This window comes from Zalophus californianus, chromosome 2 (genome assembly GCF_009762305.2).
Source record: "Zalophus californianus isolate mZalCal1 chromosome 2, mZalCal1.pri.v2, whole genome shotgun sequence".
Taxonomy (NCBI): Eukaryota; Metazoa; Chordata; class Mammalia; order Carnivora; family Otariidae; genus Zalophus; species Zalophus californianus.
In genome coordinates this window covers 83,778,844-83,806,474 of record NC_045596.1, presented here as the reverse complement: position 1 = coordinate 83,806,474, position 27,631 = coordinate 83,778,844, and the positions used below count along the sequence as shown (strand labels likewise).

Here is a 27,631-nt window from a genome sequence, read left to right as displayed (position 1 = left end):
AATGAGGTTAAGAATAATTATTGCACAGAACATACTGGTCAGCATCACCCGAGTTATAGAATGAAATGAGTCATACTGCATTGCAACTCCCTCTCTATTTATTTGTCTTCCTAGATACCTGTTGGGAGAAAGGGACTCAGTCTTGTGCATACAGTATCTCATGTCATACAGCCCACTCCTAGGGGTTCAGTAAATATTTGCTCAAGGTTGCATGAATGAGAATTCAAAAAATAAGATGAATAGAGAAGAATTCTTGCATGTTATAGAACAGAGTGGATATTTGGGCAGTATAAGTAAAACACCATTTTCTTTCCAACCTGATTTGTGTCAGCCTTCAAAATGGAGTAGTTGATCCAACTGTTTCAATGTAGAAGAGATGACAGTTGTCCAGACTTCAAGGCCTAAAACCACTTGTCACCAGAAAAGAAAAAAGAAGCCAGAGCTTAATAGCATTGTCAAGTTCAGCTGACTTTTATTTGGAGAGGCTGGTTGTCAAGTCATGGTGAACATTTTTGCTTCTACAAGTTGAGTGAGACTCTGAAAAGGAAAATAGTCTTTTTTATTCAAAGTCATAATTTATTTCCTCTTCTAGAGCTAAGTCAAAAACAAGATTGGAGGGGTTATTGGAAAGTTATTTACAGGAGCTTTGATTTTTGGGGTTATGAGAAAACCATGATAAGTGGATCATTTATGCCCTTGAAAAATAAAGCCATGTTTTAGATTACAGTAAAATATGGTATGCTCTGTCCTTACTTTCATATCTCAGATATTTAGTAAGCATATTGTATATAAATAAAAAGAGAGTTAAAATAGTGGTTGCAAGAGCAGAACAGATTAGTATCATTTTTTTTTTTTTTTTTTTTTGGTGGTTGACACAGCTAGTGAGGTCTGGGGTATGGAATCACAAGATTCCTTTTGGCACTGTAGAAGAAAGTTGAACTTGGGATTTAGTTGACATTTATTTGCCTAGGATTTACCACATATTTTATGGCAGGCAATGTTTCATACGGTCACTTACAAAAACCGAGCTAACAATGTGTGTAATTGACCTCACAGTGTAATTGTGTGACTTTCGTATTCTGTGGATTGTATTCTTCTCAAGGACTAAGTCATTCTGTGGTTTGTCATGGCACACTTGCCTCTCTGCCCAGAGCTGCATCTGCTGACCCAAGTCTGTGCACATGCCCTGAAGTTGTTTTTCCACTGAGAGTGGACGACTTTTGTGCATCCACCCAGATCCTCTCATCTGGTCTTCATTTTGCCTGGACAAGTACTTTTGAGTTAGCGACCTACAGTTATAGTACAGAATGGGGACATGTGATCTCAATTTGGATTGGACTTTGGCTTTGATGATCTGACCTGGGCCTGTGAGTGTGCCCTGAGCAGGTGGCCCGAGATGAGAACATAGTGGTATTGTTTTGGTATGATCTCCAGCAATCCTGAAGGTGGATTTAGGAACAAGGCTGGCCTTGGCTCTAAGTTTCCTTAAATTGTCTTCCACCCAATATGGTGCTCCACAAGAAGGGAAGATGGAAAATTCAAGGAAATTAATCAGCCGATTACTTTAAAAAATAATTTATGATTGTAGTTTTTACTTATCTAGGTACCTTATCTGGGGATTTGGGGGAAAAGTAAATCTTTTTATACAGTACGAACAGTTTAAAGTCAAACTGAGTGGAAGGAAGTAGTTGGCTATTCATATAATGAGATATATTAGAATAGTGACAAAGTGCTTATTTCACAATTTTGTTCTCCCTTATTCTTTTATGTGCTTCCCTCCTTCTTTTACTACAGCAGATAAGGTTTCTCCTTACAACTGCGCCCCACCATTCATATAAAAAAAGAGACTTCAAACCAAATTCAACTCTGTGGGTGTTGGGAAGAAACGGAAAACAGCTTGTCCTTCCATCCTATACACGATCAGGAAAATTCTGAGTTAGCACTGGTGGGTACTCCCACAAAGTCACAAGATATAGTTTTCCTTTGTTTTAATAGAAAATAGGTATTAATCTGTGAGTGGAAAGGAATACGTCAAGCTGCTGAGCTATAAAAAAATCTAAGGAATAACTCTAGATTGTTGAATTCAATTTCAGAAAGCCTTGGCTGGACTTAGGTATGTCAGAGATGTGCAAGAGAACAGTTCCTCTCCTGAGCTTGCTGGCAGCACACCGTACATTCTCTTCCCATGGAGGCTGCATTATTAAGAGATCCAAGTGAGTCCTGAGGATGTTAGCTGAGATTGACTCTGGCAGGCAGCCCCAGAAAACTTAGCTGGAAAGCTCTTATTCAGAAGGGACCTTGAAGTGTTTGTGACCTGGCTGGAATATGTCAAACTCTACCATACACATGGAGGCCTGGGGGGAGGGACTATTTAAAGCTTTACAGTCACACTCAGATGCCTTTCTAGAAGAGGTGATTCACTTCTCCTGACAGGTGTGAAGGGGTACTTGCCACTCTCAGGATGGCACAAACATCCCATTTTAAACGAGGGAGCCATTTATGGACTCTTCAATTTAGTTTTGTGATGACTTTCTTTCTAATATACTTAAGTCTATATATTCTGATAGCAAAAAGAGTTCAAGGTGCATGTGAAGAGAAGCGTGAGTGTATCAGGTCAATGACATCAGCTCTGAGGTGCAAAATCAGCTGCTGTCAGAGAACACACATATCTAACCCTCTGACTTTACCCCGCAGGCAACAATACAGGCCACCATAAGCCTTTTCAGGTAAAGCGAATTATTTCTTCAATTCTCCAAAAGGACTTTTCAAGGACTCCGAGAAGTTTAATGTCCTCCATAGGATGCTAAAACTATTTTGGAAAAAAATGCAAATAGAAAAAAACATGAAGTTTTGTCCCATTGGAGAAATACTCTCAGAGCTATGGCAATAGCTGAGAGATTTCCTTAGTGAAGTTATGAGCAATTTCGTGTAAGTATGTTTGGGAATCCCCTCACTTTGGGCTCCACTCTTTAGTCTTGACGGTTATCTGCAGTCACAAGTCTGTTAAAAATTGTGGTACCTTAGGGTCTGATTGTTCATTACTTCCAGAACCAGCCATGTAAATGACCCATCCTCTTCCACATCCCCCACCCCAAAAGAAGCTGCATTTCCCAACTCTGAATTCAAAATGTTTAGATTCCAGCTGAACCGGCTGCTGAGATGACCCTTTACCCAGATGATATTGCTACCTAGTTATTCTCATCCATGGGTGATTTTACTCCGTAAGGAGACATTTGGCAATGTCTAGAAATATTTTTGGTGATCAGAACAAGGTGGGGTGCTACTGACCTCTAGTACATAGAGGCCATCCAGGGATGAGGCCAACTATCTGGAAATGCAAGGAAAGCCCCCGCCACAAAAAATTATCTGGCTCAAAATGTCAGTAGTGCTGAGGTTGAGAAACTTTGTGCTAGTCTGTATGATGACAGACCATCTGGTCAATTCCTCTGCCAGATGATCCATTCACATGGAAACCAGCAGCGCAGAGACCCGTTCACTGTAGAAACTCAGCCAATGAAGGCAGTGACACTTGAAAAATCAGCTATCCTGTAAAGACCTGAGCCTTGCCTCATGGTCTAGAATGTTTCAACCTTGGGATATTGTGTTCACCAGGAGTTGTACTCTCTCTCCCACAAACCATGGATAAATACATGAGTGGTTATCTAGTATGCCTCCCTTTACTTCGAAAATAATTTATTACATACTTTCTTTTTTTTAAGATTTATTTATTTATTTATTTATTTATTTGATAGAGAGACAGCGAGAGAGGGAACACAAGCAGGGGGAGTGGGAGAGGGAGAAGCAGGCGTCCCGCGGAGCAGGGAGCCCGATGTGGGGCTCGATCCCAGGACGCTGGGATCACGAACTGAGCCGAAGGCAGACGCTTAATGACTGAGCCACTCAGAAGCCCCTACTACATACTTTCTATTTTTATATTAGCTACAAATTACTGCTTGTGTCAGGCACATACTAAGTGCTTTGCAGAGGTTAATTTATTTCAATCTTCCAGACTACACTGATACTGTCATTATGAGCTTTGTGTAGATGAGGAAATTGAAACTTAGAAACAGGTCACAATATTTGTAAATATTGAGCTTTCAGGAAAAGAGTTGCTGTGCAAGTATTCTAGAACATAAGCTCCAAGAAAGTTTGTAATTGTTTTGTCTGGTTTTCCTCTGTGTCTTCAGTGCATGGAAGTACACAGCAGGTGCTAGATTTGCATTGTTGAATCAATGAATGATACTACCAGGGTCAAAGATTTCCATGGCTTTTCCATGGTGACATTATCTGTTAAAGCTTTGTTGCTTCAAAGCACAAGAATTCCTTTCAGAATTCCTTAAACACAAATTAAATGAGAACAAGAACTCTAGAGCAGCTTATGGAATACAAAGAAATATTGAAGTATAAGGCCACGGGAAGAATTCAGTGTAGTTCTGGAAGCTTCTTGGACTTTCATTCTAGTGCCAGGCCCACCTCCCTGCTCTGCCTGTGTCTCAGTTCAACAGTCTGAAGTGATTCCACCAGGCTTTTGCCCAGTCAATACGTTGTCTCCCCTGGGTCGGGTGATACTGTGGTCCAGTAAGTGGTAGCCAGGGATGGAGTGGGGTCATGCCATGCACATGTGACTAACAAGCACTCATGGTCGATGGGAGAGCAACTGTCACAGGAGACACTTGTGGCCTTCTGAGATGTCTGGAATACTGACGTTGCTGCCTCGAGAACGTGCCGAGGACCCAACAGGACCCAACGCGGCCTGACGTTAATTCCTCCTGACTTAGCATCCTCCCGACACGGTAGTTGTCATTTGCTCTGGCAGTTGTTTGTGCATTTGGAACTTGGTTTAGGGAGAGTACTGTCCAAAGAAAGTACATTATTAAAGTGATTGGATGTTGATACTTGATAACTGGTAAACACCTGTCGTTGGCAGATGACAGTTGGTTTCAGCTGATGTGCTGGCTTTCTGAATCAGATGGGCAAATTAGTGGTCTTAGGCGTCTCCTTCAATTTTAATGTATGGAATAGAACATGTATGGAACGAATTTCTTATTTTCCACGAGCAAAAGCCCATATTTTAAGTACTTTGCAAATGAGATTCCTTAGTTACTGGTGAAACGTGTTGCTGTAATTCATGTGCATTTAATATTGTCATGGAAGCTTTCCACAATAGATTTATGAGGAAAATGATTGTGTGATTCAAGTTAGATTGAGAAGCAGTGGTCACCTGTTGAAGAAATGACCAGAGCCTGAGGAGTATTATAGAGTAAGGAACCACATTTTAACCAGTGGTATAATTCCAGCATCATTATGACGCGATCATCTGTAATGTATAGAAATGAGATACTGATTAGGAATACAGAGTTGGTGGGGCTCCTGGGTGGCTCAGTCGTTAAACGTCTACCTTCAGCTCAGGTCATGATCCTGGGGTCCTGGGATTGAGCCCCACATCGGGCTCCCTGCTCAGTGGGAAGCCTGCTTCTCCCTCTCTCACTCCCCTTGCTTGTGTTCCCTCTCTCGCTGTCTCTCTCTCTGTCAAATAAATAAATAAAATCTTAAAAAAAAAACAAAAACAAGGAACACAGAGCTAGTGATTTCAATCTGTGCCACTAGTTTGTAAAACTCTACTGAGAGAGAGGACCAGGTTGCTAGCTTAGTAGAAAAAGCCCTAGAGAATTGAACTCAGTAAGACAAGATTCGAGCATGGAGGGAGAATTTGTCAGTCTCTGCTAATAATGAGGTAAACACCTTTCCTAATAATGAGGTAGGTTACTTTTCACAGCAGTGAGGAAAATGGATTCTCCCACGAGTCCAAACATATTCTTTCTCCTGACTTTTCCCTTCTCTTTCCCTGTCCTTCCTGCTCTAGCTCATCACAAAATGTTAAGAGCCAAAAGACAACTTTTGAAGTGCGGGGACCATCGATCACCATAGAAGCTAAAGGTCCTCATGGGAACTTGCTTTGTGTGGCTTTCTTCTAAAATGTGTAGGCTTAATTATATTTTATTCCCCATATCATGATTTAAATCCCTAGGTGATTTATCTTTTGGCTGTTTCTCTGACAACATTTCTACACTCTGCCCCTCACTCATCCCACTTCAAGCACACTTGGTGTTCATCAAACATCTCAAGCTTATTCCCATGTCTGGACCTTTGGACTTGCTATTTCCTGGGACAGGAAAGCTCTTCCCCTATATATCAGTGGACGACTTGGCCCTTCATTCTATTTAATTTTTGATCATCTTTCTTCCCCTGATGAAGATATATCTACCACAATATATAAAATGGCAGCTCTGTCATTTTTATATCCTTTTTCTGGTTTGGTTTGTTTATAGCTCTTATATCTACTTGGCATAAAGTTGTAATATATGTATTTTTTTAATTCTCTCCCCCTAGGAGAATGTAAAGGTCTATAAGGGCAAGGGTTTTATTAATTTGGTCCACTACTGTGTATTAAATCCTAGAGTAGGATTTAGCCTGGCACACAGTAGCTTCTCAATAAGTACATATTGAATAAGTGAATACATAGGCAAAATAAAATTGTAGACATATTTTACATTTGCATCAGGAAATGCATTACATTTGCATTACCTAAGTAACACATTTTATTCATGGATGTAGGATATTAGACTAGTAATGAATTCCAATTGAATTAATGAGTAGAATAATTTAAAGTTGACATCCATCAGGTATCTATTTAACAAATCTGTCAATATTATTTTTTGTCATTCATCACTTTGTGTTTATAGCAATGTTTCTGGACTCAACATATCAACTTGTCCTATGAATGTGTCCCAATTTCTGTTTTGTTTTCAGGTCACCAATTATGAAAACATAGGAGGAGGAAGAAAAAGTACGTTCTATTCTCACATGCAAAATTTCAGCTCCGTTAAAATCAGAGATAAAGACTTTTTACTTTTCAATCTAGAGACTCCTTAAAACAAAAGGTAGAAAGCACAAAGTGGTTCTAGATCAGCAGATCTCATAAAAATATACCTGAAGCCCTTGACTTTAAAACAAGTGATGAGCATGGAAGATTAACTATGGAACAAGAGTTAGGCAGAAGTGTGAGGTGGATATGGCTTGTCTTTAAGATTTTCCCTGTATTTAGGTTTCTTTCATGCATCAAATGTCCCATTTCTCATGGATTGTTTTTCAAAATATCTGGTTTCTAGATCATTCTCATCCCCACTTCTCTTTACCCTTCTTTTCGGGAACCTCTTTCTTTTGGAATATGGAGAATTTACGATGATAAATTATAACTACTAATAATGTTATTAATCATTATCAAATAACCGAGATTATTATTAGTTAATAATTGTTCAGATAATTCAAATGATTAACAATTACTTTGATAAATCAATTTTTGCTACTGGACTAATAATAAGAAAGGGTCCAAGGTCTGCAATCCAATTAACATAAATGTGTCCTTCCAGTCTTCTGATGATGGTCTGTATATTTGGCGTTACTGGTACTCAAAATTATTTATTGAATGCTTTAGGATGACTCTTGTGGTACTCAAAAAATTCAGATCCTATTAAGGATGTAATAATAAACTTACATAGAAAGAGAATTTGGCGAGGTCATAGGCAGTAGGAAGAGTTAAGGCTTAATGAAGCAAGGGAAAGATAGCATATGACTGACCAAATAATGCTTTCAATTTTTCCAAACGGAAAATGATTGTTCACCATCTTATCATGGATTATTTTTCCAGAAAGCAGCTCATTTTATTATCAACTAACATAGAATCAAGTTTAGAAGTTTAGTGGAGAGGATAGTTTTTAGTTCTGATGTATTGATATTTAGAAAAAACAATTAAACAATGGCAATGATAATTCCTACAGTTCTTTCAACTTTGCATCAATATTCATCTCTGTACTATCTTAGGTTATAGAGATCTTAGCTGGAAGCCAACTGTATCCACTGCTGGTGTCCAAAATGAGCTAATGAATAGGAGGGACAGCTACCAGGAGCCAATTTTACATGAGGGACCGAGACAATACATAGGGCACAATTGCTCTATTAATGAAGTAGCTTATGATTGTCCCTAATGTTTGTTTCTCTCTATTGAGTCATCCTATTGCTATCTCCTAGTCTAACAAGACGTAGTTCTGAGTCCTAGTTGCAGATCTGCTGTTGACTCAGAATAAGGACTTAGATGCTGACTTTATTTCTGGATCTTTCTTTCCCCTTCAAGATGAAGAATATGCCTTTCTGGGATACATTTCAGCAATCTTCTAAAGAAATAAAAACTAGGTAGCGTAATGATCAAAACAAGGGTAGGTAGTTTAAAATTTAAAGCCACAGATGAATTTGCTATAGATCATTAGAATGCCAAAATCATTTTATAAATAATGTAGTTACCCAACATGGTCTAAATGTGTTTTTATGTCATTTTAGCAGTAGAAAACAAGTATGGGTTTACTTACGCTAGTCTAACATTCCTTTATCTTTTCTTCCTCTCCCGATCCCCACTTTCTTCCTCTTCTATCAATTTCCTTCAGGCTTTTCATTTATCTGCTAGTGATACCCTTCCTGCTTCAAAGTCAGGAAAAGTGGGATTTCTCCTATCAACTCCAGACAGCATCTTGCCGTTTCTCCTTTTGTAAAGGATAGAGAAGGTGACTTACTTCCTCATACCTAATTTAAGATGTTGATTTTGCAAAGAAACTCTACAGCAGTGATTTCTATTTCTTACACTGAATTTCAGAGGTTCGTTGCATGTCTATTTTTGTTAGTTTGTAAAGGGAGGTAAGCCTCTGAACAGATTGGGAGTTAGAGATTCTATAAGCTTTAAAAAAGAAAAACTCTCTCATTTTTGCTAGCGGAGTTAGTGGCTGATTTTAAAACTTAAAATGAGCCTCATATTTCTGTTCCTTGGGGGCTTATTCTGCATCTTCTAATGACCAATATGTGCAGTCTTAAAGTGAGTTCCATGTTTTTCTCAGTTTTAGTATTTCCTCCTCACACAGCTGTCAGTGGTGAGGCGTGTGGGCTCGTCTGTGGGCAGAAGTGCTCTCCGGGTGGGCACTGTCTGTGCCCTTGAATGCAGATGGTGCTCAGGGGATGGAGCAAGCACTTTCTTTCTCTCTCTCCTCCCACTCTGCCCTCTAATAAAAATTTATTCTCAGTTTCTACAGCATTGTGGGGAGGTTGATTAGCCTACAGTTTCCATTCTCTCTGTTTACAAAGAAAATAAGAATTTGTATGGAAGTGACGCAAATGGATAATTTAGAGTCCTGAACCATCCAGAAAAGGGGGGGTGGTGATGTAGACAAACCTGGAGTGAATGGAAGCTTGAAAAATTATTGCTAAAGCAATATGGAACTGTCTCCAGAAGTTCTTTCCAATAGCACATTTACAATCCTGGGTGAGTCCTAATGCTGACTTTGTTTGACAGCTGTGTTCAAATGAATTATAGGCTTTGGGGTATTACATATCTCTGAAGCCAAGGTTATTTAGGTTAGATTAACTTGAAAATGTGCACATACCTCACTTCCAAGTACTGAAAAACAGAAAGCATGGCAGTTTAGAATTATAAGTATCTAGTGTGAAGAGCTATTCTTAAGGAATACCTATTCCGGAATAATGCCAAAGTCTATTAGAAGAAGCCAATTTGCTCCCTATCCATATAACTTCTGTATCAATATGCATATTTTACTTTGAGCTAGAGAGAAATATGGGGCAATGGATGCTGTAGGAAGACCAGGAAAAGGCAAGGTTCTATTTGAAATAGTTATGGGAAAGCAAACTTTACAAAAGAAGTTAAACTGTGGAAATGGTATATGCTTCTGTAGAGGGGAGAGAGGGTGATTTGTTCTCTACATGGTTAACATGGCTAACATTCATTTACATTTTCAGCTTCCAGCAAGATAAACCGTAACTGTATTAATTTATATATTTGTTGGCATCAGTTCAGGTCCTCTAGTAAGTGGCTACTATGAAATTTAATAAAAAGAAGCCTCATTTAAAATAGAGTTGAGAGGCTAGCAGGGAGAACTTCAACTACAGACCCTAACAGGAAGAGACCCCAGCAGGAGGAAGTAAGGTCCCCCCACCCCCACAGCAACGACTCAGCTGGTGAGAGACTGTCACAACTCAGCCAATGAAAAGTCACTATACTTTGAACTTCCAGTTTACCCCCATGGACTTTTTGTTTATAACAGCCCCTCCAAGCTTCCCCCTTTCCTCTATAAAATAGCTATCCTCTCCTTTGTTCTCTGGGGTGTCTATAGTTTTGCCCTAGCTTGCTTGTCCTGCATTGCAATTCTCTGCTATTCCCAAGTAAACCCATTTTTGCTGATAAAATAATTGGCAGTTTTGTTTTTAAGGTTAATATCGTGACGGAATTAGAGGTGCAAGAGATTTAAGGGGGCTGCGGGGGCCGGGGGGCACTGTGCAAGTTAAAGAGGTAGGGAGAGACTAGAGAATGTACTGCATGCCCCACACAGTTGGAAAGAGAGGGCAAGAAAGAATGAGTAAGGTTGGAAGAGTCAAAGACTGCACTGTCACTCCCAGAAAGTCTCAGTGAGGCTGATGGGCTGCCCAAAGCAAAAGTTGTCCAGTAAAGGAATCCTGCCTGGGGCAGAAATCACTTGTGTCCAGACCCCGCCCCTCGCCCCGCCCCTCCCCGCCAGGCTCAGATATTGGCTGGGAGCAGCCGGGAGGGGCGTGGCCTCCAAGTGAGGCCGGGGCTCCTGCGGAGGGCACATCTGGAGTTGGCAGCTCACCAGCTCTTTGCAGCAGGTTCTCTCTTGAAGGGCGACCTGAGCAGTGCGCCTCTGTGCCTGCCACACTGTTACTATGTTTTCTAAGTCATGCGTTTTGGCTAGTTTTAGCCTTTAACTTCTTATGTTGAGGCCTGAGAGTTTCCGCAAATATTTCATTAAATCTCATCCATTTATTTCTCTGAAATTGGCATCTGTACCCAAATCACTCTGCTCTTTTGGGCTGTCTGTTTCCATAAAATGTGTGGCTTAAGGAAAATGTGTCTGAGAGTCGTGACTGATCTCAGTCCCACAGCCGAGGCTGTGCGGAATATGTGCTATTTCTGATATATTTTTTTCAAGCATATTTCCTAAAGCTTTTCCTCAAAGTGTGTCACACACTGTTTACCAAGTAAATCCATCTTTTTCTCTAAGATTAAGAGCAGTTTTTTGGAAGTGCACCCCCCCACCTCCAGCCTCTTTGAGAGGACAGAAGGGATGGGATGCTGGCTCTGGGTGGGAAGAAGATAGATGGCTTTTCTGCCTGTAAGCCCAGTTCTCCTTCCCAAGATGGTAATAGCAACATTCCAATTCTAATATATTCCCATCAAGAGAAAGCATCTGAGATCTCTGACTCAGCTCTAAATCTAAGTACACCATAGGGCCAGCATGTCTGAGAGGGATGCTCAGTCCGCAGACACCTGCAGCATTTCATCTGCTTCTAGAAAGTAGCGAACTGGTAAACCAATTGGCAAGGCAGATATAAATTGCCCTAAAGTGGCTCCTGGGTTTTGCTCACTTCTTCCTCTCTGGGCTCATCAGGACAGAATATTTTCACTCTGAGAGGGAAGAACTGTGGAGAGGCATCAGGAAAGCAGCTTTTAGCATTTAAATGACACCTTTCTTGATTAAAAAAAAAAAAGGTGCATATTACGGTGGTTTGAAGACTAGAGATTTAAAAACTGGTTTTAGGATGGCTGCTTTGAAAATGTCCCCTCTCCAGTGTAGTTCCTCTAGAATTTAATCTCATGTCCACTGTGGCCAGGCCTTCCATCCTTTATCCCAGAGTCAAATCTGGATGTGCTTACCTGTGTAGACCCTTGGCTGAGGGTTTCCTCCGAATGACCTGACCACTCCCTTCTGCAGAGGTAAGGATGCTTTCCAAAGATGAAGATTCTTGGGTTAAAATAAATTACTGTGAACGTTAAGATGATTAGTATCCTTACAACTCGTGTCAGAGAGAGTATCGCTAATAAAAATGTTTTTGACGCTCAATTCTAAAAAGCAGCTGGTTATTCTGTTTTGGGATGCAGATCAGAAAATTAGTTGCATCTACTACTAGTTTTATCCATATCATTCCAACTGAGCTACCAAGAAGTCTATTAGGCAAGAATCATACCTATCTGTTCTCTTCATTGCTCCAATAAAACTCTTGTCAAAAAGAATTGTGTCAAGTTGGTGCCCAGGGCAAATGTTTACTGTTGTAACAATTCTATAAAAGCAAGGTTTGGGACCTGAGAGCACATGCCCTGAAAAATTGCTGATGGACATCTGCTCAGTACAGGACTGCGAGTGTGGGTCTCTATGCTAAGGTTTACTCAGATACTTGGCAAATAGGCAGAAACCTGATTTAGTGCTGTTTTCCTAGGAGGCAGCACTTCAGAGTCCCTGTTCTGCCTATGACCTTAGGCAGACATTTAGCATGCTTCTTGGTTGCCCATCTGGCCTTAAAAATATACTATTTCTATTATAAAAAAGAGAAGATTCTGCAGTGGAAAAGTTTGAGTATTTCTGGAACTCAGAAGACGTAATACTGGATGTATTACCATTGAGTTAATTGTCCAATAGTTTTGGGTGAACCTAAGTTTTTTGTTTGAAATTGGATTCCCTAATAGAGTTAATGAGATTATAATGCTGGAGAAAGTAAGTTGATTCTTTATAACAGCACATATAAACTAGGTCTTCATTTTAGTTCCTTACCAAATCTTTAAATTGAGGCCATATTTAACTCTATTTAGTTTGCTATTCGTCTTTTGGCACTTTGGTGAAATAGTACATATTTAAAGATTGGTATTTTGGAACTCTGCAAACCACATAAGTGTTTTTGCTGGGAGAAGTTATTTCTGTTAGTTGCCTTCTTTACTTACAAGTTGACTGTAAAACATCATGAAGTTTATGCCCTATATAAATTGCTTTAATTATGTTGGGTTTATGTAACTTCTTCTTGTTTGTATAGGCTAAATGGGTGCATGAATTTTTTTTTCTCAAGACCTCAAGAAGCTTGTTCAGTGCTACAGAAATAAATACAACTACATTTAAATGCAAGTATTTAGTCTTACTGGCTTTACTTAAGTCTTGATCACCAAGATCATTGTCTTTGCATGACGATAATTCATTTTGGTAATTAAGTGGGAAGAACAGACCAGTATTCTCATCAAAGCAGTCCCAGATGGCAAGTGTAATTCTTAGACTTCCAGTTTACCAACATAAGAATTCTTCCTACCCTCTCCTCTGTCCTACAGAAACAAACATGGCCCAGATGCTGTGATAAATGTGTGGGATTCATCCTATATTCTTGTAGGAATATTTGTCATGGCCAACTCTAATTTAAGACCAAGAAATGCTTTCAGCTGCTTTTATCCAGTTGCTAAATCAAATAACAGTATCAGAAAGAAATTCGAGGAATTTTGAAATGACTGAGGAGCTAATGTATAATGAAAACCCCAGTAATCGAATAAAAATGCCAGCATAATACCTATAACACCCATTTTTGTTTACTTAGTATTCTGCAGTCAAATTGGACTTTGTCAAATAAAATATAACAAAACTTCAAAGAAGCTTAAAAATCTAATCACTGGCCACTTTAATTATATGATTGTTGTCTGGTCAGCTGATAAGACAGTTGCACATACTATTTAAGCTCCTTCTGTACATCCTCGTGTTATGAATATCTCTTTGTCCTTTTTGTTTTAATATACTTCCATTTTACTGGTCTTAATCATTCACAGTACATTGAATATGAATAGAACTGAAGAAATGTCGCACCTGCGTTCCTTATTTATATACATTTCAGGGTTGGTGATAGTGTTGTCATGGTGAAAATCCAGATCTCCTAAATCTCCTGGGTTATTGTATAGTATGTAACTCTTGGTTTGTCAAGGACTGGAGTTATTTTATTTTGGTAAATATTTATAGAGCATTCAGAAAGTGTCCTGGTTGATGGTATGAGGGACATTTTATTCATGAGTGGATAACAAGATGAGAAAAGTATTGGGGAGAAGAGGGTAAGACAGAAAATACTTAAGTTCTTAGGGTAATCCCACTCTGCCCAATGCTTGCTGTTCATTTGCATGTTTTAATTGGATTCTTATTTATAGGTTTATTGTATGCAAAATTTGGGGTTGGGCAGGTGAAAAACATTATATGACCAGTTTTCTAGGAAAGTATTTCTGTGTTATGGATATATAATGAGTTTCTTGAGGGAATAGCATAACCAATGGTACATAATTGTCATTCGTGAGAATTGAAATTATATATTTTCTAGGCTGTTACAAAGTACCACCAACTGGGGGCTTTAAACAGACCTCAGTATACACCATAATTCTGAGGCCCAGGAGTCTGAAATCAAGATGTTGCCAGGGCCACGCTCCCTCTGAAACCTCGAGGGGGGAAGCCTTCCGTGGCTCTTCCTATCTTTGGTGATTTGTCAGCTGTCCTTGGCTGTCCCTGGCTTGAGGCTGTAGCACTTCCAAAGACACTCTTGTCTCATGTCTCTGTGTCTTCACACGGTATTCTTTCCTTGTGTGTGTCTGTCTCTCCTCTTCTCTAAGGACACAATTCATACTGGATTAAGGGCCCACGCTACTCCAGTACAACTTCACCTTATCTTGATTACTCCAAAGACCGTTTTTAAATAAGGTCACATTCATAGGTACTGGGGGTTAGGACTTCATATCTTTTGTGGGGATACGTTCAATCCAAAATCTATGTGGTTTTGATTTCTCCAATCTAGGGTATCTAGAGCAGATGGGAATTTACTGGGAAGATACTGGGAAGTGACGTAATAAATGGGAGACTGGAGGACTGAGCTAGGAAAATGAATGGGAATTAGGGGTCCTCTGGGGGAGAAGCAGGCAAAACTGCAGCCAAGGTCATGCTACAGGAAGAGTCTGACCTCTAGTCTGCCCCCACCCCAAGATTAGTCTGACTTCAACCACTGAATCAGCATCTCAGGAATGAATGTCTGCTTGAATTTAGGAAGCTGACTGTGCCAAGACTGAACTGAAGAAGAATCTGCCACCGGAGAAAGTTGGAATTTCTTTCTCGTTAAAACTTTAGTCAACTGGGAATTTTCTCAAAAGAATGATGGCAGTGCCAATAGGAAGAGGGAAGAGCCAGATAGTGGACCACCAAATGTGACAAATGTTTGCTGCAGGAAGGTAAAGTCTATGGCACCAAACTAAAATGATCAACTTCTCAGGGATTAAAACAATGCTCAAGTTCATAAAAAAGCAAGATTGGGCTTTGTCTTCTATGTTACCCGTCGGCTATCAGTACTAGAAGGAATGCCAGTAACAAACAAATAATCTTAAAACAAGGAATTAGAAGATACAAATTTTGAGAGGAAAAAACTGTAACAGGAGATCCTCTTAGGTAAGGACAATGGAAGGAAGGGGATGGCCTCTGCCTCCCTAGGGGCTTGGTTTTTCATAGCAGGTGAAGTTACTATGTTTATACAAACCGTGGGAAAACTTTAAATAAAAGTAGAGAATCTTCTGGGTCCGGGTGACCAAATGCCACACCAAATTGGGTAAAGGGCATCTTCTTTTATTCCCATGAAATTTTGGCTGAGAATCAAGTGGGTCACCTGTGGGTGGCAGTCATCTTAGGAGGGGCAGTGTCTTCACAAAGCAACTAGCAAAAGACACAGCAGAAGCACATGTGATATATTATCATGAGGGTTCCTCCAAATAACTACAGAGATGTTTTAGGAAGGGTGAGAGCTATCATGAAGATGGGATTGCTGGCTAAAGAAGAGTACAGATATTTTAAAGGTAAAAGTTCAGTGTATTTCTAATAAAGGAGGCTGAGCACACTGCCCAATCTAATGCTTCCCCTCTCTGTGGAAAACAAAGATGTAAAAATGCACCAAATGATTAGTGCCTACTTTTCTGGTAACATTGATAATGTCATGCCCTTTCCTTGGGGGACATCAAACTATGGTGCTCAGCGCCCGCCAGGTAACTAGCATCATTTCAAGAAGAGCTTATTCCCAGCTGTGTATTGTTTCTTCATAAAACCTGTAATGGCCCTTAGTCTTAAGAAAACCGTAGCGTCTAATTCCAAGGTGAATAGGATGGGTCAGAAGGCTGTCTTGAGTCTTCTCTGGGGACCACCGCATCTAGTAGATAAGACTCTGTCTTAAGCGCTGGTGTCAGGCGTGCTCTACTCCACTCAGCCTCACAGTCTAGGAAGGAAAATAGATCTGAGCAAATGATACTGTTACTCACACTAGCGGGGTCACCCGTTAGCAGTGTTCAATTCATCAACTCTCCCCATTTGTTTCCTTTTGTGTATCCACCTGATAATGTTTCCTTTGGTGCCAGGTTTTCTAAAGTTTGTTTTTCTGCAATCTGAACATTTAAAGTATGATTAAGTCAGATTATAAGATTATTAATAATGGAGGTTGAACATATTTAAAGAGGAAATAGTCATATTCAACATAATCTAAAATTTTTATGTGAAGAAGAGAGCTAACAAAAGAACTAACCAATGAATAATTTAATGCTGGTGCCTTGATTTAGATGTAAGTGAAATTCTTCCTGAATTTGTAATTTGGTATTTTTGATTTTGATGAAAAATGAGTTTAGGGAGGGTCATTTTATTTAACTAAATATTCTTGAGAAATAACTTAAAGAGAATCTAAATTCTACAACTAGGTAGGCGATGAATAAAGCTTTGGTTGATCCCGTGGCATGTGAGTTAGCTAAAATTATGCTATGTTATTATATATATGCTTAGATTAGATAAAGTTCAAAAGGATTTTATATTGATTATAGACACCTGAGCAATTGGAATCTTGTATTAGATTGGCTTGGAAGTTGAACTTATGCCAGGAGGAATGTCATTATTTTATGAATTGGGTAACCCAGAAAGTGACCTGATATTTATTCATTTAAAAAACTTCAAATAAGCACCTGAAATGTGAACTGAGTGATTGAAATGCGAATTGCACAGCAGGATAAATAGATGAAAATATTTCGGTTAAGAAATACATTATCAGATAAAATTCTTATTAGAGAAAAACCGAGTTAAATTAGGCTCTTGATGTGACTCAATGTACCAGTCAGAGATCCCTAAGAAACAGAAGCCACTCTAGACATTTCAGTCAAAAAAGAATGTAATACAGGAAATTAAGACCTTGTAAGATCCTTCAGAGAGCTAAGAGAAGTTAATTCAGGTTAACATGACTGTGGCTAAAATCCAGTGGTCAGAAAGCAGCTTGTGCCCGTTACCATTACTGATGCCACTATAACTGTCTCAAGCTCCTAAAGCTGGTGACCAGAGCCTCAGATGAGGATCCCGCTGACCACAGAGACCACATGGGTCTATTGTGGCCTGTTTCCACAGCAGCAGGAGGTGCTCTCTGTCTCACCTCCATCTTCCTGATCTCCCAAGAAACTATCTCATTGGTGGAATGTTTATCACACATAGCCCCTTCCTGCTGGGGAGACTGACAAATGCATGGTTTGCCTTCCAGCCCTTTTAATGCAGGGGGTTTCGTAGAAGGGGATGAAAATGGATGCTAAGTCCACATCTAGCACACTTAGTCTATTTTTCCTGTGTGGTTTTTAAAGATTTTATTTATTTATTAGAAAGAGAGAGAGAGAGTGTGCAAGCGCACAAGCCTGGGGGAGAGGCAGAGGGAGTAGCCGACTCCCTGCTGAGCAGGAAGCCCAATGCGGGGCTCCATCCCAAGATGTTGAGATCATGATCTAAGCCCAAGGCAGTTGCTTAACCGACTGAGCCACCCAGGCACCCCGATTCTGAAGACTCACGATAGCCTCCTGTAAGTTTTTTAGGAAGGTAAACAAAAACATTAGGAAAACTTCCTCCAACTATTCTACATTCACAAGGGTCTAAAGCTTAACTTTGCAGAATATGACACAGGCCTCCACGGATTAAAGGACCTTAGATATATAATCCGAAATTTATTTTTAAATAAAATTTTTCTTCTGTATTTAGTAGGAGAAATATTACCATCTTGATTATAATGTTCCTGATGACGCTGAATCCAGCTTTACCTCATTGCTTGTTGTATTTCAAGATAACTGAGTAAAGATGATGATGCTGATGATAACTCAGTGTTTATTGAGCACTTACTAAGTTTTAGGTGTTTCATAAGCATAGCTTATTTTTCACAACTACCCAGTGAAATGGCATACTATTGGCTCCATTTTACCCAGGAGGAAACTGAGAATTACATTAATTACCTTGTCCAATGTCATACAACCCACCAAATCTTATCCTCTTGTCTTTTTCATCTTGGCAAATACTGTCATCTACCAAATTTCTCAAGTCAGAACATTCAGGCATCACCCAAATTCTTTTTTCTTACCCCGACATCAACTCCATCAGCAAGTGTTGTTGCCTCTACCACCAAAATATGTCTAAAAATACTTCAATTATCACTCTAGTCTGAGCCACCACCATCTTATGAATACCTCACAAACCCCCTGACTGGTCACCTTGTCACTACTCTTGACTCTCTGCAATCCATTTTCTCTTCTGCAGTGAGGATGAATTGTTCTGCTTAAAACATTTGAATGGCTTCTCACTGTACTTAGAATAAAACTCAAACTTCTTACGTGATATTTCTCCTACTTACCACTATAAAATCATCTCATGTCTCTCACCCTTACCCACTGCATCCCGGCCACACTGACTATATTAGCTTGCCATGGCTGCCATAATGAAGTATCCAGATGGGATGGCTTACATAATAGAAATTTATTTTCTCACAGTTCTGGTGGCTAGAAACTGGAGATTAAGCTGCCCAGCAGGGTTGGTTTCTTCTGAGTGCCTTGAGGAAAAGATCTCTTCCAGGCCTCTCTCCTTGGCTTGTAGATGGCCGTCATCTACCCCTGTCTTCATATCATCTCCCATCCATACATGTCTGTGTCCAAATTTCATCTTCTATAAGAACACTAGTCCTGCTGGTTTAGGACCTTATTTTAACTTAAGTACTTCTATAAAGACCCTATCTTCAAATTTGGTCACATTATGAGGCACCGGGGATTAAGATGTCAACATGAATTTTTGGGAGGACACAATTCAGAACATAAAAGTGGTATTTCCATTTTCGGAAAATGTGTGGTTCATTCTGATCTTGGGGTCTTTGCCCTAGGTATATTCTCTATCTTGAGTGCTATTCTTGCTTCTCATGTTAAACGTACTTACCATGATAAAATAACATAATAAATAAAATAAAAAATAACATAAAATAAAATAAAAACATCACAGTCAAGGTACCATAGTAGAGAGAAGCCAGGCTGAGGAGAACATATGGTGATTGTGAGGAAGGTTCCTATGTTCTTCAATGTCACTGTTCATGAAGGTCATCTGCTGGGATTTCCCAAGTCTGCCTATAAAGAGGATCTGTGAGGTACTGCGCATGACTTGCTATGTCTGATTTATAGAACACCTCATTTTACAACATTTGACAAATTGTCAATGTTTTGTGAGGATGCTTAAGGCTCCTTGGCCTTAAGCAACTGTAGTTGCTTTCACTAAGTGCCAGGTATGAATTCCAAAGCAGCATCAGTTTATGCTTCCTGGAATCCCTTGCCCTTCCTTTGCTTAAATGAAGAAAAGAGGAAGTGCTAGGGGCAAAATTGTACCACCTTTATTAGAGTTGATATATCCTGTCCGTCTACACCTTGAGAAATGAAAGAGACAATCCATAAGAAATTGTTGGTTAATTTGCTGAGAGCTAATTTCTAAGAGTCACTTATCATACAGGGCAAAAAGGCTGAGAAAAACTATCCCACTAGTTTCCATGGACACAGAAATTGCTTCAGTGTTTGCCACATTTCAGTGCACAACATTTCCGAATGGTCTCACTCCAGTTCTACGTAGAACCAAGCTTGATGTTGATTTGAAGATGTACAAAGAATTATACAGAAATCATAGTGTTTTATTCAGAGATAAGTTTACTAATTCATTTGCTTGAAGACCAGTGATCTTCATTCTGACTGAAACTGACTTTGGTTATTTGCAAAAGTCAGAATGTAATATTTCACTTTATGCTAACCAAGTGCAAATCCTGAATGCCAAGTAAGTATTGAGCATGCCACCACTCCTGTCACCCCCCGACACCATCCATCCGTGGCAAACATCTTTAATTGGTTTTGACACAGTTTCCCATCAAACTCAGGTTTCAGGCTCCATCGAAACACATCACTGCAGGCATCCTTCAGCCAGTTTTTCTTTTCCCATTAAGTGGGAAATGAGGCCAGCTTATATGTACACAAAATGTAAGTCAGTAGTTTTCAAACTATATTGATTTCTTTATTTCTAAAAGGGACTAAAATAAATAGAGCTTCCTAATGTCTCTTGATCACAGAGCCCCTCCCCCCCTTTTTTTACAGAGCCCCTTTTTAATACAATATCTATGAGTTCTCTGTAACACAAATTGGGAAACACTGCTGTAGTACTTTACCACTTGAGACTTTTGATCTTTCTGGGAAACCCAGGTGGTCATTCAACACTTTGTAATCATTGTTTTTTAAAATGATATACATTTAAGTCAGATGCTGTTAAGACTGTGCCTAAGAGCCAGTCAAATAAGGAGCCAGCCTAGTGTATCACAACAGTATTCACATTTCAAAGAGGATTATTTTCTTGCAAACTGTCTTCCTTGATCAAAATGTTCTAAGCACTTTTATATATATATATATACACCTCATTTAAGTAGACTGACCACATATTTCCACTTACAAAGAGGATTATTTTCTTGCAAACTGTCTTCCTTGATCAAAATGTTCTAAGCACTTTTATATATATATATACATATATATATATATATACACACCTCATTTAAGTAGACTGACCACATATTTCCACTTACACCTGGGGTAGTCCCAGTTTACGCTTGCTTTTCTATTGTAATTGTTAATACTACTCTATTTTACCATCATATGTGTCCTCTTTGAAAGATAAATTAATGATCTCCTTACATTTTAATTCTCAAACAATCCGTGCTAACATTGGTATTACTACCTCTATTTACCAATGATTAAATACCAGAAAACTGGTTTGGTTTTGCACAGCTAGGCCATAGCTGAGTAAGTATTCAAATTAGATCAGTCTTACCTCAAAGCTCATGCTCTTGAATCAAGTACCGCAGTGCTCATGTAAATATCTGATGTCATTTAATAACCATGAAATGATATAAGATGTATTTATTGTCTACATTTTGAAGATGAAAATACTGAGGAAACCATATGCTGTAACTTACAAATTTGAGGTCTATTGTATTGAGAATCTTACATTTTGTTGTCTTTTATATGGTAATCCCTGCCTTTGAAGATCAGCCCCACACAAAAGGCAGGCCAACAAGATGTCTGCCAAGAACAGCTACAGAAAGAGTTGCAAGTAGGGCCTTATACCAGCTCTGAGCCAATCAGTTGGGACCTAGTAGATAGGTCACGATGCAGACCTCTCTCTTAAATATTTACCCATTTAGAACAACAATATGCAGTAAAATTCAGGTAAGTCCAAATTATTAAAATCAGACCCCTTAGCTTTATAGGAAACCAGAAGGACCTCAGATGAGCAAATACTTAGTGTACAAATAGGATATAATGATGACTCAAGGTACAAGGTCATTCTCATTAGAATACTGAGAACAGTCTCATTTTCTAAAAATTGGAGTCACCTTTGGCAGAATAATTGTTATATTTATGAAAATATATTGGAGTCATCCATTCTTTTGAGTATTTAATGATCCATTTAAGTTTAAGCCATACGCATTTCAAAACAAAGACATTCATTGTGCTATCATAAGGGTTTCTACTTTAAGAAAATTCTGTATAAAGCTATTTTTTATTTTAACAACATTCTTTTAAGTGTTAATCCCATTTTACTGTCTAGTCTAGATCAGGGTTTCTCAACCTTGGCGCTACTGACATTTTTGGACTGGATAATTCTTTGCCTTGTGTATTATGGGACATTTATTAGTATCACTTCTCTCTACACACTAGATGCCAGAAGCACCTTCTCCATAGTCATGACAATACAAAATGTTGCCAGATACTGCCAAAAGTCTGGGGCAAGGGGAGCAAAATTGCCCAGTTAGAAACCACTGACATACAGGCTTCCTCTATGTTAGTCTAGGAAATTGACAAGGTAGAAATAAGGGAATTAATATTAAATGTAAAACTCTGATAACATTCAGTACCAGTTCAAATTTCCTTAGAAGTCAGAGTTCTGGTGAATTTAACTTGGCCAAAGTTAGGAGTAATGGCTTGGAAACAAACCTGACTTAAGGAAGAGATGTTGGGGAGGTTATGTACTATGGTGAGTGCTGGGAATTGTGTAAGACTGATGAATCACAGACCTGTACCCCTGAAACAAATAATACATTATATGTTAATAAAAAAAATAAGATAAAAAAAAGAGATGATGGGAAAGATAATGTATATTAGCTACTGGCTTTCAGGTTTCCAGAATCAGCACAAAATCTTCAACAGAAGATCTCCCCATGTAGATCTTTCCTTTCTGGCAGTGGTTAGGGCTCTCTGAGAAATGCCCCAAATCTCCAAGGGAAGTCCACATCTTTCTATTTCCCTGCCCTTTGCCCTGTCCTAGCATGAATGCAAAGCTTCTGTTTTGCAGCTCAAAGTTAATGGGCAGTATTCTATATGTTAGGGATGGAGTCCAGAGATGAAAATACACTGTCTCCATGGGGCATTTTCAGTTGGGGTCACTCCTAAATTTGGATTAGTCTTCCTCCACCCTTGCATTCTCTCTACTCTTCATCTCATCCTCCAGTGTAACAGGTAATGATACGGATTCCTACAGATCCCCCAATTCCAACCTTCTCTAACCATCTTCCAAATCAGGCAAGGATGGGAGGCTCCATGATAGAGAAAGCATAAGGAAGACTTCAGTTATTTTTAGGTTTCTTTCTTCCATGTCTCTTTGTGATGACAATGTGCTAAGAATTCAAAGGCCAGAGTATCTCAGGAAAGAGGCTCTTAAGGGGGCTTTTTGCCATAGTTTTAATTCAGGTTCGCTCAGCTCATAAGTATTTAGAGGCCCTGATTTTCAATTTCCATCTATGTTAAAGACCTGAATAATATTCAAGCCTCATCTTCCTCTTCCTCTCTTAATTGAGTCTCAGGTAAGAGATAATCCAATTGCTTTATACTTAGAAAAGCTGACATTTTACCTGTCACTGGATTTCACACTTTTAATAAGAATAAAGCCAATGTTGAAACCGTAGATATCAGTCACAGGCCAATATAGAGGTTTTTACTTTAGAGACGAGACATATATTTGAATTTAGAGATGTAGGAAATTATACAAAAACAGTCAGTTTTTCTATTGCTTTTCTGAACTCTTTGGGTGGGACAATCCACATAAATAGGGGATTTGTAATCACTGTTTGGGTAATAATTAACCACTGTGTGTGGAAGGGCCTGTCATTTCTCGAAAGCTTGGATGTGAAACTACAGACTAGATTTCCAAGTGTCATAATCAAAGCATCATCTGTTAGGGATGAACCAAACATCTGTACTATTTTTTAAAACTTGAGCTTATTTGAGAATGTTAATAGTCATGAGAAACCTGTGATCAGTGTTTTGCAGAATCACTTTAAATAGATATTCCTATCACTGTTTAGAAGTGAGGAAAAGAATCATTTGTGTGTTTACTTTGTGGGGCTTATGCAGTGAAATTAAATGAGCTAAAAATTTTTTTCAGGAGCCTTCCTTTTATAAACTGGTGAGCAGAAGAATTTAGTGGTTAATTATTATACATTTATTTTGGAAAGACAGACATAGTTTTAAACATTCATTTTATTTGCAGGAACCATACATGGAAAATCATAGAATGATAAAACTCTGTTCTATTCTAAGCTAGTAAGTTGTTTCTAAGACATAGGTTGCTGAAATTGTAAGCCCTTTAATAAAGAATGTAGGTTGTGGAAATGTATATTAATTTGAGATATAGAAAGTTAAAAAAATAATATTCTCAAGGTTATATGCAAATAGTCACTAAAGGAAGGTTTTTGAAAACATGATGTGATGATAATAATTATAGCTTTGAATGTCAGAAATTTAGGATATGGACCAGCCACTTAAAAGGCAAGTATGTATGAAACAAATCTGTATTTTCACGTTCATTCTAAGGACAGAGGAGTAAACTGTTAAGGTTAGTGCTTCAAACAGGTGTAATAACTTTGTTACAGAGCATTTCACTTCTCTGTTCTTGTTTTCCTTTAATTGTTAAAATGGGAAACAGCTGCTTCAGTGGCAAAATGCATTGTGAAATGCAAGAATTGTCAAAGAATGCAATTGCTCTATGGCATTCAATTTGAATCTTAATATACCTATCTGAAGCAAGTTAATGCCAATAAATTGTGGCAATAACAAACTGTGAAATCCAGAGATTTGCTTCTGCATTCATAGTATAGTATTTTCCCTGAAGACAGCAGGCAATCCAAATGCAAGCTTGCTTCATTCAGAAAGCACAGTGTCTGCATATTTTTGGGTTTCATTATAATAACCTGAAAGTGAGATCACAGGAAATGTATTAGTGAATAATGGGTTATCAATCGAAATTGATTAGCTAGCAAAAAATCACCCCTATACATAAATCTTTCAAGGAACAATCACCTTTAGCTTGAAAAATACACATGTTTATCATTTCAGGAGGAGACAATGAAATATTTATTCTGTTTGCTAGACAAATGATTCCTTCAAGTCTCTAATAAAGCCTGCTTTACGCTTTCTAAAAAAATATAGCTGATATTTTACCTTCTTTAGTAATCTTTCCTGCATCAGAAACCAAATTCCTTTTCAACTTGGAGTCGAGTAGGAAGCTAAGAAAAAAAAAGAAAAAGATACAGAGCTAGCATTTCTCCATTTTAAGGCAGAACAAAGAAACATGATAAAGTCATAGTTGCCTTTCATAGGAAAATAGCTTCATAGAGGAAACTGGCAAGACATTCCTCCATCTTAAAAGGAAAGAAGCATTGTAAAGCTCACTGAGAGCAAAGTCCTTGAGTTCAAATTTTATTTCCATTTTGAGGGAGAATAGCCTAAGTACTGGGAATTTATATTCTTTTTCTCTTACCCCAAATATTGTTCTCAAAAAATATGCCATGATTGTATAGTCCTTCAGATCTTGTAGAAGGATCTTTGTTTGACAAGGATATTTTCATAAACTCAGAGGCCTTGGTGGTACCCCATGATTCTGCTACTGTCCAGTGAGTTTAATGGGTCCTTATACTTTAGACTCTTTGGTCTATAGCTCACTGGTAGCCACAGGATGGTCCAGAAATGTAAATCTGTCAATCAGTTCTGAAGGGTAAATAACTTTTAGGAATCCTTATGATTTACTCAAAACATAGGAGAGCTTAAAGGGTTATTAAAAACTGGTTTATTATGAGAACTTACCAAGGGCTCTAATTCTGAATTTTAGCAAGAAATCCAGCTGCCACATGATCCTGAGCCATAGTGAAAATTTCCTACATCACATATGTAGATAGTTGGAATAATATGCTTGTTTTTGGAGAAGAATTTGTGGTCAGGACATTAGCAGTGTTGCCTTGAACTAGTCTTGGTTCTCAATGGCTGCTCTCTTTGCTTCATGTTATTTTTAGCTTCTTGTTAGCAATTCATTTTCAGTTAACTCTACATGTGAAGTGATGCTATTTACACGAACAATATTTTGGGGTTACATTTTTTCCTCAGGTAGACTTTAAGGACTATATACATTGTGGTTCAGATAGACTCATCATATTACTATTCCTAAGAAAAACATGTATCCATCACTCCTCTAAGATTTATTTGGTCTGTACATGGTAAATTCAGCCATACTTTGGCCTTGGTGCCTTTTTCCTTTGAGTTCCTCCTTTGCTTTTTTTCTAAATAGTTAATTTCCTTAAATTACTCCTCATGCAGTAATTTGCACACAAAACTATGTAATCTATTTTGTTCATATTTGTTAAAATGTTTCAAAGCATAGGATAGAAGGCTCTTAAATTCTTTCTCAACAAAGTTCTTTATTTTTTTTTTTTGCGTTTTATAAAAATTAACATAAATACAACCTACCTTATTGCGGAAGGGTATGTTATACAACATATTTTCGTTGCGGGCACTTTCATTACCTAGAAATATAAACTCTGTTACTCTCTCTTCTTTCACACATTTAATGATTCATTTATTCAGCACTTTTAAAAAACAATATATGCTCTGAGTAGGATGTCAGTAAAGGGCAAAATTACTGAAGAGATACAAAGGGGCATATTGAAAAGGCACCGTTGGCAAGTATGTTGTTAATTTCTCCTCCCCGTATAGTTGACTATAGGATGCTGGGGAATTGCTTCTGTTCAAACACAATCCAGCACCTTTGAATAACAACCCCCGACTAGATTGTGCTGCCACCTTCTTCTTTGTTTTTCCCCATTTACCGCGATCAGCCAATTGCAAAGTACACTTTTTAATGAAAACTTGTTCCTACTACTCCCCATTGGTCACTGCTCCTCTTGCCTTTACCACCAACTTTCCATTTTCCATCCCAGCCCTGTGGCTCGCTTCTATTGCTCTTCTCCGTTCCCACAGTCACTGCTTTGGTTCAGGCTATAGACAGTTGCTCCTAGGTTAGTCAGAGCTCCCCAGCTGGCCTCTGGCCCCTCTTGACCCTGCCAACTTTCTGCATACATTCCTCCCCCCCACACTAAAGTGAATCATCCTCTGAAGTGTTATTCCAATTTCATTTCCTGTCTCAGTAACTCCCGCTTATTAAGTGTCAGCTCTCATTAACACGTCATTATCAGTCTTTATAGCCGTTCCCCAAGGTAGAAGTCTGGTCTCCATTTTACATATGAGGAAACTGAGGCCTAAAGAGTTTAAGTGGTTTGCCAAAGGTGGTAACCGGTAAGTTGTAAAGGGCCGGGCCCATCAGAGTTCAAAGCACATGTTTTTTTTTACTGTGTAACAATGCCTCTACATTGCTATTCTAGAATCACCTCCAGGGTTTTTGGACAAGTGGTTTAGCATATACAGAGAAAATCTATATGAGTTTTTGCACTGACCTGCCTAATCATATTAGGTTTACATTAATATGGAAACTAGTTTACCATGTACTTTTCTGTAGTCTGAAATTCTTAGTAAATACCAAAAACTTACCATTTGGATGGTGCACAATGGTGAGTTTATCTAGAAGACAGAAAGAGTGCATTCTATTGAGTTTTGTTCAATATTTATCTTAAACTTTCTTTTTAAAAATTGTTTGACTACTTATATTTGATGTGACTGTGAAATTTCACAGTTGGATTAAAAAAATACTGATTTCTGGCCACAAAGTGTGAAACCATGTCTTTTACTACTTTTGTCTTTTTTCCTTCTGATGCTTGTCCCAAGATAATATGATTTTAGATATGTTAGACACTTAATAAAAGCTTACTACTCTGCTTTGATATTCTTTTAGCCTGAGCTACTCCATTCTTTTTTTGAATTAGCATTATTCACTATGTATAGTACAATTTAAACATTTTAAAGTGTATAGGTTTATGACTGTTTTTTTTTTAAGGATTTTATTTATTTGTCAGAGAGAGAGAGAGCACAAGCAGGGGGTGCGGCAGGCAGAGGGAGAAGCAGGCTCTTTGCTCAGCTGAGAGCCTGATGCGGGGCTTGATTCCA

The 27,631-nt window shown here is 38.6% G+C and overlaps 1 protein-coding gene across 8 annotated transcripts in view; it reads right to left on the bottom strand.

Annotated features, from left to right (window-relative positions):
- Positions 1-324: 324 nt before the first annotated feature.
- Positions 325-27,631, bottom strand: part of BANK1 (B cell scaffold protein with ankyrin repeats 1) — a 328,778-nt gene continuing 301,471 nt past the window's right edge. For 2 of the 8 annotated variants that reach the window (XM_027600220.2, XM_027600225.2), the window contains exons 14-17: positions 27,119-27,148; positions 26,042-26,097; positions 24,743-24,807; positions 23,718-24,492 (exon numbers count right to left, since the gene is read on the bottom strand). In XM_027600220.2, the coding sequence (XP_027456021.1) occupies positions 24,766-24,807; positions 26,042-26,097; positions 27,119-27,148 (128 nt within the window). In that variant the 3' untranslated portion in view covers positions 23,718-24,492; positions 24,743-24,765. Of the gene's footprint in view, positions 411-439; positions 538-13,902; positions 16,168-19,287; positions 19,342-23,716; positions 24,493-24,742; positions 24,808-26,041; positions 26,098-27,118; positions 27,149-27,631 lie in introns of those variants that run through there. The other 6 variants (XM_027600223.2, XM_027600221.2, XM_027600222.2 and 3 more) reach the window with 6 other exon arrangements.